This window comes from Ictalurus furcatus, chromosome 3 (assembly GCF_023375685.1).
Source record: "Ictalurus furcatus strain D&B chromosome 3, Billie_1.0, whole genome shotgun sequence".
In the NCBI taxonomy this organism is placed as follows: Eukaryota; Metazoa; Chordata; class Actinopteri; order Siluriformes; family Ictaluridae; genus Ictalurus; species Ictalurus furcatus.
The window spans coordinates 16,693,746-16,708,741 of record NC_071257.1 but is presented as its reverse complement, the minus strand read 5'-3'; the positions used below and the strand labels follow the sequence as shown (position 1 = coordinate 16,708,741).

At 39.8% G+C, this 14,996-nt stretch overlaps 1 protein-coding gene across 2 annotated transcripts in view; it reads right to left on the bottom strand.

The window, feature by feature from the left end:
• Positions 1-496: 496 nt before the first annotated feature.
• Positions 497-14,996, bottom strand: part of lrmda (leucine rich melanocyte differentiation associated) — a 261,688-nt gene continuing 247,188 nt past the window's right edge. For both annotated transcript variants that reach the window (XM_053621089.1, XM_053621090.1), the window contains one exon: positions 497-2,561. In XM_053621089.1, the coding sequence (XP_053477064.1) occupies positions 2,482-2,561 (80 nt within the window). In that variant the 3' untranslated portion in view covers positions 497-2,481. The remainder of the gene's footprint in view (positions 2,562-14,996) is intronic.

Below are 14,996 nucleotides of genomic sequence, written 5' to 3'. Positions count from 1 at the left end.
TGCTGTTTATATTTGCGGAGCTGTTGGGAGACGAGGCCGTGACGAGGATGGGAAGTGACACTCACCAAACTCGCTACGTCCCCCAGCCAGCTCCGCCGGCTCCGCTGCTGTCAATTCGGGCTACATCAGCGGCACTGGCTCAATGGCAGCGTCTCTGACACATGTCACAAAGTTTTAAATGTCTGTTCTTTTCATGGGGATGGCTGGGTGAGCCAGCCAGGGAAGAGATGACATTTTGTGTGCTGAGGAGGGGGGGAGGACTTGTTGTGGCTCCCTCTTCCTGCCTCCTCTGGCTGTCACTGGCACTTTCCTGTGAACATATCACAACATGGACAAATAAACCTTGTCATTTAGAAACGCCCGCACTAGTGACCATGCTCTCCGGCAGCACAACAGGAGCAGTGCACAGGCATAGTCTCATAGGACCAAGTAGACGCACACACACACACACACACACACACACACACACACACACACAAACACACACTTACAAAAACCATTGTGTAAACACAATCTCAGCTAGATGCACATTTTCCATTCACATACACTCAGACTAACAAACACACACACACACACAAAGCATCTGACCAACAATCAAAAGAAACATTTCACTGGGCGATGTGTGGCCTTTCCCTGAGAGCAAGCAGAGCATAGAGAGGATGGAGCAATGAGCTCTGCCTCCACATGCTCTCTTTCACTTCCACAACCATCTCCCTCGCTGCACTAGAGAACGTTAAACACTCTGTTCATAACATCCACAGGAAGACAAAGTCCATCTAGCTAGACACATCAGAAACTAGATAGATAGATAGAAAGATAGATAGATAGATAGACAGACAGATAGATAGAGAGACAGACAGACAGATAGATAGATAGATAGATAGAGAAAGAGACAGATAGACAGATAGTTAGATAGATAGATAGATAGATAGATAGATAGATAGATAGATGCTATATTATTATATGATTCGATCTTAAAGAAATAAAAGAAGAACAGCCCATGTTATGGTGAGATCATTAAAATGAATGATTGAAGAGTAAATCTTTGGTTATGATTGTGTAGATAGAGTGTAATTGGTATTACATGTTCCTTTGGTCCTGAGAACTCACTCTTTAAAAGATGTGAAACACTATATTCAAAAAGAACAACATTATGAGACAACAGTATTTGAATGAACATGAATGAAAACGTGGATGCACATTTCTCAAGCATGTGTATTTAATTCACTCGATCCTATCAAATCTTCCACTAAATGTTAAGACCCCACTGCAGAAACCTTGTATCTGAAATGTAGCAAAAGCTGTTAGGGATTTTTTCTTTTTCATAAACAAAAGTTACAGAGCAAGTCATTAAAATAGTGTGCATATCACATGAGGAGGCAATCAGAAGTGGAATGGAAGAAGTTGTTGACTTCTCTCCCTCCCTTCAGTCCTGCTGCTCTGTCTCGCCTGTCTCTCTTTTCCCTCTCCTGGACCCAAGCAACGAGAGCAAAGCTCATTACCACGCACTTTCCCAGCTCCTCCAGGCTCCTGCACGGAAACATCTGCCCCCGCAACACACCAACTTCACAGTGTATGCACACACACACACATACACACACACACACACACACAAACGCACAAACAAAAACTTAACATCACCACATGAATACATGACCACACGCAAGGCCACAGTGCAAGGTGCCTGTAAATGCCCTTCATTTGCCAATAAAATGTCAGAAATGTAGGATTACATGTTCATGTTCTTTTTGTTTGTTAGAAAAGTTACACTTGCTGAAAGCAAATTATTTGAATAATGTTTGAGCTATACTACCAGTGACTGTTGAGAAGCAATTAAATACATTATCACTGAAAGCACTTCCTGAGTTAAGAAGTTTTTTTTTTCCAGAAGTCTATAAAGTTGATGGTTTTGTTTTTGTATACTACATGTATCAAGAGAAATTGAGTGATGTGTGTGTGTGTGTGTGTGTGTGTGTGTGTGTGTGTGTGTGTGTGTGTGTGTGTGTGTGTGTGTGTATGTATAACTTTAGCTTTGACTTTGAGGAGGGCTCATCCTGTGTGTCCTCATGGGCACACTGCAGCCTCAGGTGTGACCTTTGACCTGCAGAGTGTAGCAGTTGGATCAGGCAATCCATCATGAAGCAGTAGCTGTCAGCACAGTCACTTGGATGTGTGTGTCTGTGTGAGTGAGAGAGAGTGTGTGTATGTGTGTGTGTGTGTGTGTGTGTGTGTGTGTGTGCGTGTGTGTGTGTGTGTGTGTGTGTGAGGGCTGCTTAAAGGCAATAATGTCAGTGTGAGTGGCACTGCTCAGGCAGTGAGGGAGAGATGAGAGGTGGCAGGGATGGCGCACTCAGCAGAAGGCACTAGAGGGCTGTGTTCAGCTGCTTAAAATGAACATGATGATGTGGATATTAATAAAGATACACAGGAAGACATCTTTATACAGCTTCCCTGCTTGTCCATGGCCTGTCCGTCTGTTTATCAGAGCTGGTCATTGCGGATGAAGCGATTGCCCTCTGAATGCTTGCCGTAGTAGACGTAGCGGCACTTGGCAAACACTCCTACAAACCAAACGAAAGGAAATGATAATTAGATTTATTAAGGTAATAATACACAATATGTGTGAGATAATTCTAAGTTAATGTAATAAAGACTGCTAAATAGATGGTAGTAAATATGTCATGATTTCAACTTTAAGAGGAAAGATTTTACTATTTTGCTCTTTCATTATTCTGTTATTAAATCTAAAGTGGTGCTTTCACCATCATTTCATGTGACTCAATAGTTAGTATCAAAATAAAAATGACAATATAGGAAAACCCTTGTCATTGTCTCACCACACGGTTTGTTTGAGAACTGCTAATGGCCCTGAGCATTTTTAAAACGCTGTACAAGACTTTTCAACTTATAGAAGACATGTACAAACTATGTACAATGCAACAAAAAAAAAGTCATCTTAGCAAGTGAAAACATCTTTTTTTGAATATTGTCAACCTTATCTAGTATTTCTTATTATAAGATTGCAATAGAGCAGATATAAGATCATTAAACCTTTTTAATAATATTAAACCTGATATAAGATCATTAAACCTTTTGTAGCTTGTAGTTGTCTTATTCTATTGGCAGGTCATTTTGCTTCTTTCTATAAATAACTGCTTCAAATGAGCAAACTTCTCTGCCAGTAGAACAAGACTATCTCAAGCTTGAGTACAAATGGCTTGAAATAGTTTAATAATCTTATACTTAGTTTATTGTGATCTTATAATAAGAAATACTAGATAAATTTGACTATATATAAGGCATTTTCCACTTGCTAAAATGTCTTTTTTTTTTTGCAATGGTTACACTTCTTTTGCCAGTAAAAACAGAACTCATTACTGCATGTGGGCGCACGGTGGCTTAGTGGTTAGCACGTTCGCCTCCAGGGTCGGGGGTTCGATTCCCATTGGCCCTGTGTGTGAGGAGTTTGCGTGTTCTCCCCATGCTGTGGGGGTTTCCTCCCCCAGTCCAAAAGACATGCATGGTAGGCTGATTGGCATGTCCGTAGTGTATGAATGTGTATGTGATTGTGCCCTGCGATTGGCACCCTGTCCAGGGTGTACCCTGCCTTGTGCCCGATGCTTCCTGGGATAGGCTCTAGGTTTCCCGGTGACCCTGAAGGAAGGATAAGCAGTATAGAAGAAGGATGGATGGATTACTGCATGTTCACTATAAGAACCCCCAATATTTTACCCGTTAAGGAAAATGTTAATGCTATTTTGTTTGCAGTGTTTTGTTCTATTTTTATATTGCTGTCAAAGACTGAGGATTCAGACTTCTGAATCAGTCTTCTTCTCACTCAAATTTTGGCATGAACAGTGTGTCAGGGGAGACAGAGCATCCATCTCAAGTCTAAGAACACCAGAAAGACAACATTTGGCCTGAGGGTGCTGTCTAGACAACAAGCAGCAGAAAACCTGCCTTCTACTGTGTGTGTGTTTGTGTGTGTGTGTGTCGGGGGTGAGAGATAGAGAGAGAAAGAAATGAGGCCATTATCATAGTATTATAGTAATACATGGACAGACGGAGGACTACAGAAGTCACCTTCTGCTCTTAAGTGACCAAAACACTAAGTACCACATGGCTTTGTGTGTGTGTGTGTGTGTGTGTGTGTGTGTGTGTGTGTGTGTGCGCATTGTGCATTTGTAAATGTGGATATTAATGAATTAATGTATATCCTGCAAAAAAGGCAATTAAGGTCACAGTTACAATAACTTAGGACACTAAAGAGACCTTTCTACTGACTGAAAAACACCAGAAGAAAGTTGTCTAGGGTTCCTGCTCACCTGCGTGAACATGCCATAGGCCTGCTGCAGGGAGGCATGAGGACTGCAGATGTGGCCAGAGCAATAAACTGCAATGTCTGTAATGTAAGACGCCTAAGGACTGGGACAGGGAGACAGGAAGGACAGCTGATCATCCTTGTAGTGGAAAATTAAATGTAATCATGTGTCCCCCCCAGACGTGATCGAGAACTTGCAAATGCCTTGGTGGAAGAGTGGAGAAACATCTCACAGCAAGAACTGACAAATCTGGTGCAGTCCATGAGGATGAGATACACTTTAGTACTTAAAGCAGCTGGAGGACACCCCAGATACTGACTGTTACTTTTAATATTCACCCTGACTTTGTTCAGGGACTCATTATTCTATTTCTGTTCGTCAAATGTCTGTGAAACTTGTTCAGTTGTTCAATCTTTTTTATCTTAATTTAAATATTTACACATGTTAAGAAATTTGCTAGAAATAAAAGCAGTTGAATGTGAGAGGATGTTTCTTTTTTTGCTGAGAGTATATATATATATATATATATATATATATATATATATATATATATATATATATATATATAAATGCACAGGATTTCCTCCTCCTGTCGAACCAATATAGACTACAGATATGGTCATATCATGTACCTTAGATATGCACTACGTACAGAGTTGGGAGGGTTACTTTAAAAATGTATTCCATTACAGATACAAATGACTTCATGCAAATGAATCTTTTTTATCTTAATTTAAATATTTACACATGTTAAGAAATTTGCTAGAAATAAAAGCAGTTGAATGTGAGAGGATGTTTCTTTTTTTGCTGAGAGTATATATATATATATATATATATATATATATATATATATATATATATGTATATATATATATATATATATATATATATAAATGCACAGGATTTCCCCCTCCTGTCGAACCAATATAGACTACAGATATAGTCATATCATGTACCTTAGATATGCACTACGTACAGAGTTGGGAGGGTTACTTTAAAAATGTATTCCATTACAGATACAAATGACTTCATAAAAAAATAATTTTTGAAGTGGGAGGGTCTTAATAGTGTTCAAACAGTGTTACTATAAATGCAGACTTTAATACACTGAAAAAGACACACTGTTAGCATCACATAAACATATATAAATAAAACTGGTTTCACTCTGTCCACATGTTTTCCTACATTCTTTTGAATGTCCATGGAATACAATTAAATATCAGATGCCACGAGTGTACCTTCTGCCATCATTCACACATTTGAATGGCCATGTAATAAGAAGCAACATGATAACATGAAATTAAAAATAACCTTATGTGGCCATGGGCATTGTTTCGACTCAGGACAACTGTCATTTGCTGCTATTGTCAAGCAACTGCCGTGCTTCACCTTCACACGTTCCCTCAGAGTATGCTAATGGTTGAGAGGGAGAATTTGGCCAATAGTTGCTGCAAGCCTTTTATAATTGACCAATTGGTGTGCAAGAAGGTGGGAATTACAGAGAGGGTTTAAAGCAATGCAAATATGCACACACGATGTAGTATTAGACCATAAGCACATCATAATGAAACTAAAGCCGAATTCTGGACATTTTCTCAAATTTAGACATTTTTTTAAGGTCTGAAAAAGGTGATGTATGGTCACCCTAACAAAAGCATTTCAGAGAACAATTTGTGTTCATTTCTTCCAAATTAACTTTGCACAAAATTTGGGTTTTGAGTTCAAATCCCAGTACCACCAAACTGTCACTGCTGGGCCCTTGAGCAAGGCCCTTATCCCTCAGAGATAACTGCTTGAGATAAGGAATAAGGGTGTCTGCTAAATACTGTAAATGTGTCAAGGTTTATTTGTCAAATGTTACTACCAAGCTTCCACTGGGACCTTGAGCACGGCCCTTAACTGCTCAGTTGTATAAATGTATAAGGGTGTCTGCCAAATGCCATAAATGTAAATGCTACTTAGACGTACTAGCACAAGACATGTCAGAAAATGTTTCCTCTGCAATGTTTGCCTTATAGTCTTTCATTACCAGAGAGGGAGAAATTCCAAAATCTTACAGAACATCCTGCAGCTTTAAAGAAGATTTAATGTACTGTGTACTATGTACTGTGAATGGACTGACCTGAATATTGTATAAGGGCTCTTATTAACATAGACAATTTAGTGGAATTTAGTGGAATGAGCATACTGTGAAGACATAACCTAATCGCTGTTAATAATGATTCAATTGTGCGACTCTAATGAGAGTGTGTGTGTGTGTGTGTGTGTGTGTATTCTGAAACAGACTGTGGGAAGGCAGAAACAGAAGGATATACCCTTCTTCAGAAACAGCAGGCCTATGTATCATGCTGAGAGGTTGATTCACCCACTGGTGACAATCTGTCTTGTTTCAAACATGGTATCCCGATCTAATGATTTGAATGAAATTTTCTGTTTAAAGATTTATCTAAGCATGAGAAGTGAAAACACACAAACAAACTACAAGCATGATGTATTTCAAAGCATGTAAAACTTCTGCTCCTTCTTTTTCCTGACTATTCCACAGTCCCATATCTGCCATTAACTCACATAGTAGCTATATGCTTGGAGTGACATCTTCGTGCCATCTTATTGTCCAGCATACCTTGTTCTTACCTACGAAACCTGAAGAATAACTGATTTCCCTGTGTATAATGAGGCTAAAATGGTCGAATTCTGCCTATGGCATACACTCTTCTCTCACAAGAAAACAGACAGTTCATGGCTAAAAAAACCCAAAAAGGTGCCAGTTAGGTGATTTGCTGTAAAATGTCCTCCTCATTCCTTCTATTCAGTGAGACTGCTTGAGCTGAATGCATAGCCTGGGAGAGAAGATTTAAAACAGGACAGACCTGAAATGTCAGAAAGAATTGACAGCGAGAGAGAGAGAGAGAGAGAGGGAGAGAGAGAGACTTGATGGATGTGGTAGACTGCAACTAGGTGTCAGCGCTTTAGTAAATGAGGCAAGGACAAGTGGTATTAATGCTGTCAATGATCTCCTGACAGGAAAACAGATACCACGCTCACTGCAGTTTTTAAATAGACATCAAGTGCATTAATGACAAAAAAGGGCAGGCTTCAAACACGGTGGCTGAGTGATGGGCGAAGGGTGGCAGCGCTCTGAGCGGAGCACCAACATAATCTGAAAAGACACTGTCAGAGTAGGCGAGAGACAGGCCTCTGCATCGCCCACTGACACACAACAGAGATGAGGATACAGATACTGGTGGCATATTAGTGCCAAGCATATTCTAACACCAGCCTGGATCCTAACCAAACCTGACACTCTCTCTCCCTCTCTCTCTCTCTCGTTCTCTCTCTCTGCCTCCTCTCTCCAGCAGCAGTGTATTGGCAGACATGGTGCTGCAGTGTGGTGCTCAGTGCTCCTCTCTCAGTGAGTTAGTGCCCGGACCTGTTCATGTCGGCTGGAGGAACACGCAACACGCTGGACCCAGCGGCCTAGGGAAAAGCTTAGTCAGTCTAAATTTGGACTTTTGTAAAGGAGCCACACTCATTCAGTTCTGCCGTCCGAGCAACTTGAGGTGATTTAAACAGTGAAGTGTGAGGAGCTGTCTGCTCAGATCAGATAAGGAGTTCATATCCACATACCTGTCTCTATGAGTGTGTGTGTGTGTTAAGTTCCATAGCTCTGTGAATTAAAGTGTTTCCCTACATCTGACATATTTTTTCATATATTTTGGGACTGGTTGTGTCCTGTATTATATATGCTTGGGTTGCAGGTGTACAATATCATTGCATTATTTCTTATATTAATTCATATACACTAAATCTGTCAAAGGTGTGAGCACAGTTCCATCACATTCTGCCATCAACAGCTGGCCTGTTTAGAGCAGCGTTTCTAGCAGAGCGTCTCCTGCAGGCCTGCAGCCCATGTGACGCAAGTGAATAATCCCAGCACACAGGCAGACACAGCTATATTACATCTGGAGCCAAAACTCATGAACCTGACATTTGTTTAAATACAGTAATAAATAAAAGCTCTGTGATTGATGAGTTGCTGCAGGCTCAGTGTTTGGTGATGATGGAAGCTAAAGCTGAGTAGATGCCGACTTAGAGGTTTATCACGCTCAAGTTTTTCATGGCAGCAGTGGATAGACAGGAGGCCTGCGAAACGTCTACTCTTGCTGGCGGCTTCACACTGAAAGCCATGTGTGGAGCAGGAGAAAAAAACCTGGTTCGGCCAGAGACAAGGAGAATGTGTTCAGCGTAAACTGGCAGTCATTGTGAAGTGTGATACAGTGCAGAGAACTCTGCATACTGCACACCCAGCCAGTTTCCTGCACCTGGACCCTCCATTACGTGCTAACCTCAGAAAACACAGAAGACATATTTTAATATAAAACCTAAGTTGAAAAAAGGCAGGCCAGTCCACACATGATAAACAAATCATTAATAACTAGAATTCAAAACTCATGACCAAAATTTGAAGGTAGATGAACATTTAAATGCTGGCACTATATGAGTCTGTGGTATTTCAGCAGTCTCATAAGCAGGAAGCAACATCTGAGGTTATTTGAAGGTGCTATTTAAAGTGTATTTAAAATGTAAGCATATTTAAAAAGTATCTCTGAGTTTCTTCATTTTCTGTTTAACTTTATTGCATGTCTCTCTGGATGAAAGTTTAATGGTGATTATGAGTGTACAGGATGTTTTAGCTGTGGTCAGGGGGTATTTTAAAGGTCTGAAAAGAAAAAGTATTGTTTTGGTTAATAGCTTAGGCATGATAAGAAAGCTGTATGAGAATACGGAGAGGAAGTGTAAGTAAATACTGTTTCAATTTGTGTAGTTTAAAAATGAAGTTTGTATTCATGACATCTGCCTCCATTCTTATTTGAAGTATATTGGAAGGTAAAGTTAACTGTCAGCTCCATGGTTATATGTCAGACAGAGGAAAAAGAGAGACATGCAGAAATCAGCACATGGTTTTTCTTACACAAGACATTAATGGAAAAAAGACAGGCCTGGCCAAGCCTCTGGGAAGGTAATGTAGATCATATAGATCTACATTACCTAGATATAGACTGTTCTTCTGTTCTGTCTGTGTGCATACCCCCATCCACACAACCAACCCACCCACACACGCACACATCTAGCGAAACTAGTCTGATGTGTTTCCCAGCAGATAAATAGTCAAGGGCATTGTTGCTATCATGATATACCTGGTGGTTTTTAGAGGACAAGATCATTGTCAGGAGTGGAAAGGTAGGTCTCACCATCATCTTCATCCAGCACTCTCACATCTGATTGCAAACAAGAAGAGTCCTCCACATACTCTCTACAACCCTCTCTACAATCATACACCAAGAGCCTGAGAGCGCCATAAACTCTAATTTTGCTTTCGTTTAAACTATGTTTAAGTCACAAAGGCCCATATGTTATATAAGCTGCAAACATTAAGCTTTGAACAAAACAGCTCTGACCCATCAAGACATGGACTCCACAAGACCTCTGAAGGTGTGCTGTGGTATCTGGCACCAAGATGTTAGTAGCAGATCATTTAAGTCCTGTAAGTTGCGAGGTGGGGCCTCCATGGATCAGACGTTTTTGTCATCCCACAGATGCTTGATCAAGATTGAGATCAGGGAAATTTGGAGGCAAAATCAAAACCTTGAACTCTTTGTCATGTTTCTCAAACCAAACAATATTTACAGTGTGGCAGGAGCATTATCCTGTTGAATGAGGTCACTGCCATTAGGGAATACCATTGCCATGAAGGGGTGTACTTGGCCTGCAACAATGTTTAGGTACCATTTGGAGTTTTTCCATTTGGAGATAATGGCTCTCGCTGTGGTTCTTTGGAGTCCCAGAGCCTTTGAAATAGCTTTGTAACCCTTCCCAGACCGATGTATTTCAATCACCTTCATCCTCATCATTTTTGGAATTTCTTTCATATTTGGCATAGTGTGTTACTGGGTAAGACCTTTTAACCAACATGCTGTTGAAAAAGTTCTATATAAGTATTGATCTGACTGAACAGGGTTTGCAGTAATCAGGCCTGGTTGTGTCTAGTCTAGCTGAACCCCATTATGAATGCAGTTTCATAGATTTGGGGAATTAGTAACTATGGGGGCAAATACATTTTCACACAGGCCCAGTTGGTATTGGATAACTTTTTTGCTTCAATAAATAACATTATCATTTAAAAACTGTATTTTGTGTTTATTCAGATTGTCTTTGTTTTATCTTAGATTTTGTTTCGATTTCTGAATATATATATATATATATATATATATATATATATATATATATATATATATATATATATATATATACAGTGAGGGAAAAAAGTATTTGATCCCCTGCTGATTTTGTACGTTTGCCCACTGACAAAGAAATGATCGGTCTATAATTTTAATGGTAGATTTATTTGAGCAGTGAGAGACAGAATAACAACAAAAAAAGTCCAGAAAAACGCATGTCAAAAATGTTATAAATTGATTTGCATTTTAATGAGGGAAATATGTATTTGACCCCTCTGCAAAACATGACTTAGTACTTGGTGGCAAAACCCTTGTTGGCAATCACAGAGGTCAGACGTTTCTTGTAGTTGGCCACCAGGTTTGCACACATCTCAGGAGGGATTTTGTCCCACTCCTCTTTGCAGATCTCCTCCAAGTCAATAAGGTTTCGAGGCTGACGTTTGGCAACCCGAACCTTCAGCTCCCTCCACAGATTTTCTATGGGATTAAGGTCTGGAGACTGGCTAGGCCAATCCAGGACCTTAATGTGCTTCTTCTTGAGCCACTCCTTTGTTGCCTTGGCCGTGTGTTTTGGGTCATTGTCATGCTGGAATACCCATCCACGACCCATTTTCAATGCCCTGGCTGAGGGAAGGAGGTTCTCACCCAAGATTTGACGGTACATGGCCCCGTCCATCGTCCCTTTGACGCGGTGAAGTTGTCCTGTCCCCTTAGCAGAAAAACACCCCCAAAGCATAATGTTTCCACCTCCATGTTTGACGGTGGGGATGGTGTTCTTGGGGTCATAGGCAGCATTCCTCCTCCTCCAAACACGGCGAGTTGAGTTGATGCCAAAGAGCTCCATTTTGGTCTCATCTGACCACAACGATTTCACCCAGTTGTCCTCTGAATCATTCAGATGTTCATTGGCAAACTTCAGACGGGCATGTATATGTGCTTTCTTGAGCAGGGGGACCTTGCGGGCGCTGCAGGATTTCAGTCCTTCACGGCGTAGTGTGTTACCAATTGTTTTCTTGGTGACTATGGTCCCAGCTGCCTTGAGATCATTGACAAGATCCTCCCGTGTAGTTCTGGGCTGATTCCTCATTGTTCTCATGATCATTGCAACTCCACGAGGTGAGATCTTGCATGGAGCCCCAGGCCGAGGGAGATTGACAGTTCTTTTGTGTTTCTTCCATTTGCGAATAATCGCACCAACTGCTGTCACCTTCTCACCAAGATGCTTGGCAATGGTCTTCTAGCCCATTCCAGACTTGTGTAGGTCTACAATCTTGTCCCTGACATCCTTGGAGAGCTCTTTGGTCTTGGCCACGGTGGAGAGTTTGGAATCTGATTGATTGATTGCTTCTGTGGACAGGTGTCTTTTATACAGGTAACAAGCTGAGATTAGGAGCACTCCCTTTAAGAGTGTGCTCCTAATCTCAGCTCGTTACCTGTATAAAAGACACCTGGGAGCCAGAAATCTTTCTGATTGAGAGGGGGTCAAATACTTATTTCCCTCATTCAAATGCAAATCAATTTATAACATTTTTGACATGCGTTTTTCTGGATTTTCTTGTTGTTATTCTGTCTCTCACTGTTCAAATAAACCTACCATTAAAATTATAGACTGATCATTTCTTTGTCAGTGGGCAAACGTACAAAATCAGCAGGGGGTCAAATACTTCTTTCCCTCACTGTGTGTGTGTATATATATATATATATATATATATACACACACACACACACACACATATATATATATATATATATATATATATATATATATATATATATATATATATATATATATAAAATTTGACTATATATTGTCATTTACATATTCTACTCTGTTATGATTTCCATCCATTTTACTGTGTATGTAAAGATATAACCAGCATTACCAAAATCTTTTTTTAACAACCTCGAGACAACAGTGCTCTGCATTGTATTACGACCACCAAAAGGTCTTTCAGAAGTCAGAGGCCTGGCAAATAAATATCAGCGACCCACAGAATTAAATATTCAAATACATATTCATTGAGCAGCTGTATTCTCCTGTCTCTTATAGGAGAGAGGGAAGGTTATCCTGAGGGAGAAAGTTGGAGCTTATCAAATTAAGATAATTTAGGACCCAGGATAATGCCACTTATTTAATCATGAGGGAAATAGAGGTAGTGATGGTTTGTTGGGTTTCAGGTCAAATGGACCCATGTGCAGCTACAGTGGAGCTACTTTCAGTCCAAATCTGATGATGAACTGCAATATACTGAGACAGACAGAGACGGGAGGCCATTTGCACTCACTGAGATGAGGTGTAGTTCTTTGGGGAGTTCGCTACATAAATCATGAATTTAAATGTCTAGAGGTAATTCATGGGGGGTATGTTGAAATATTAGGCACAGAAATGCCATGGAGAATGTAGGAGAGGCCAAAAACTAAACTAAAATAGTCTGTGTACATTGCATCTGTTTGATATATACTATATTTACATTTATTAATGTAGCAGAAACTTTTATAATAGTGCAAGCAGCTGGGTAAAAACTGAAACATATTAAAAACTGAATCTTCAGCCATGTCTAAAGCATTGTGAAGGAATCCACAGTGTGAATTGAGCTGGGTAATTAATTCCACTATCACTGTCCCACCAAGGAGAAAAGCTTGGTTTTGGATTTCTCATGGTGATGGTTACAGCAGACACATTACATTATGAAATCACAAATGGAACGCAGGGCCTGATGAATGACTCCACATAAGTAGATGGAGTTATTTTGTAGCCTACAATGAAGAACTTGCAACTACTGTGAGGCAGAGATATGAAAAGAGGTGTGATGTGTGTTTTGGTTGATTGAAGACAAGATGCACTAACATAATGGATTTTCTGCTGTGGCTTGACAGTGAAAGCTGGTGAGGCAGCAAACAGTGAGTTACAGCAATAAGATGATGAGTGCCTTCACAAGAAGGCGTGTATATTCTGACATGCATGGTCTGATCTTTCTGATGTTACACAGAACAAATCTGTAAGACTGGAAGACCACTAGAAAAGAATTCCATGACGGCTTGTTAGTCATCAATTGATAGCTGAAGGTTCCGCGCAGATCGTGATGGAAAAATGGGTGTTGGATAGAAATGTTGTGTTGAATCAAATGAGATGCCAGAATGACAAGCAGGTGTGTCTGTAGCCGGAGGAATGTCAGTAATCTGTTAGAGTTCTCAGAAGGAAGCTGAATGCATATGTTATAGACTTAAGCTGATGTTTGTTCTCTTTCAATAAAAAATATTTAGTCCATTAAATATAAATAACTGTCATCATGATGCATGCATTGGGCACAAGCCTCCCCATTTCGCAGTGATGTTTATTACCGCCAAACAACTGCAGCACCTGCATGTTTTCAACTTCAGTGTATTGATTAAACTTTTAAATGGTTGCCATATAACCCAGGGACATCAGGAAGATTAATTTGCGTCAATGTTCATCTGTAATTCATTAGCCATTTATACCCTACATCCACATGGGCTATCAAGAAAATGCAGGCCATTTTTCAATTGGGCACAGGCTTGGGAGTGGGAGCTGAAAATTGCACTGCATACAAATAAGTCTGCAGATTTCAGGAAACAGAAAATCTGGAATGCTGCAACCAAAAATAACAAATCTAATATTATTAATGCAAATAATGTTTACTGTGTACTGGTAGAATTGGATAAGTCTGACCAAACAGTATGTTATTTTATGAATATCTGCCAAGTATTGAATGTATATAAAAATGCTATGGTGAAATCTAAATGCTGCCCAAATATATTAACCATAATGTGACTATATCACATCCAAGAACAGGTTAGTAGTAGAAGTAGAAAAGGCAAACAGTCAGAACAATAATGTTGTGGAAAATGGCCATTAACAACCTCAATAAAACTTTTCTTATGAGGCTTCAGAAGGCTGAAATAACCTCACCTCAGGTGGTCCATTCTCCCCGAATAACACATGCCATCTTAGAATTACACATACTGCACACACATGCATGATATACAACCCCAATTCTGAAAAAGTTGGGTCAGTATGGAAAATGCTAATAAAAACAAAGTGGAGTGATTTGTAAATGTAATTTGACTTGTATTTAAACAAAAAAAAAGTATAAAGACAAGGTATTTGATGTTTTACCTAATCATCTGGACAGTTTTTTTTTAGGTAAACGTTTATTTTGAAATTGATGCACGTTACAAAAAAGTTGAGACAGGGGTAATTTAGGATTAATAGCAATGTGACAAGTTGAAATAAGAAGGTGATGTGAAACAGGTGAGGCAATCGTCTAATCATAGTATATAAGGAGCCTCCAAAAAAGGCCAAGTCCTTCAAGAGCAAGGATTGGTCGAGCCTTGCCAATCTGTCAACAGATGCATCAGCAAATAATCCAACACTTTGAGAACAACATTCCCTAAATCGGTAGGATTTTGATTA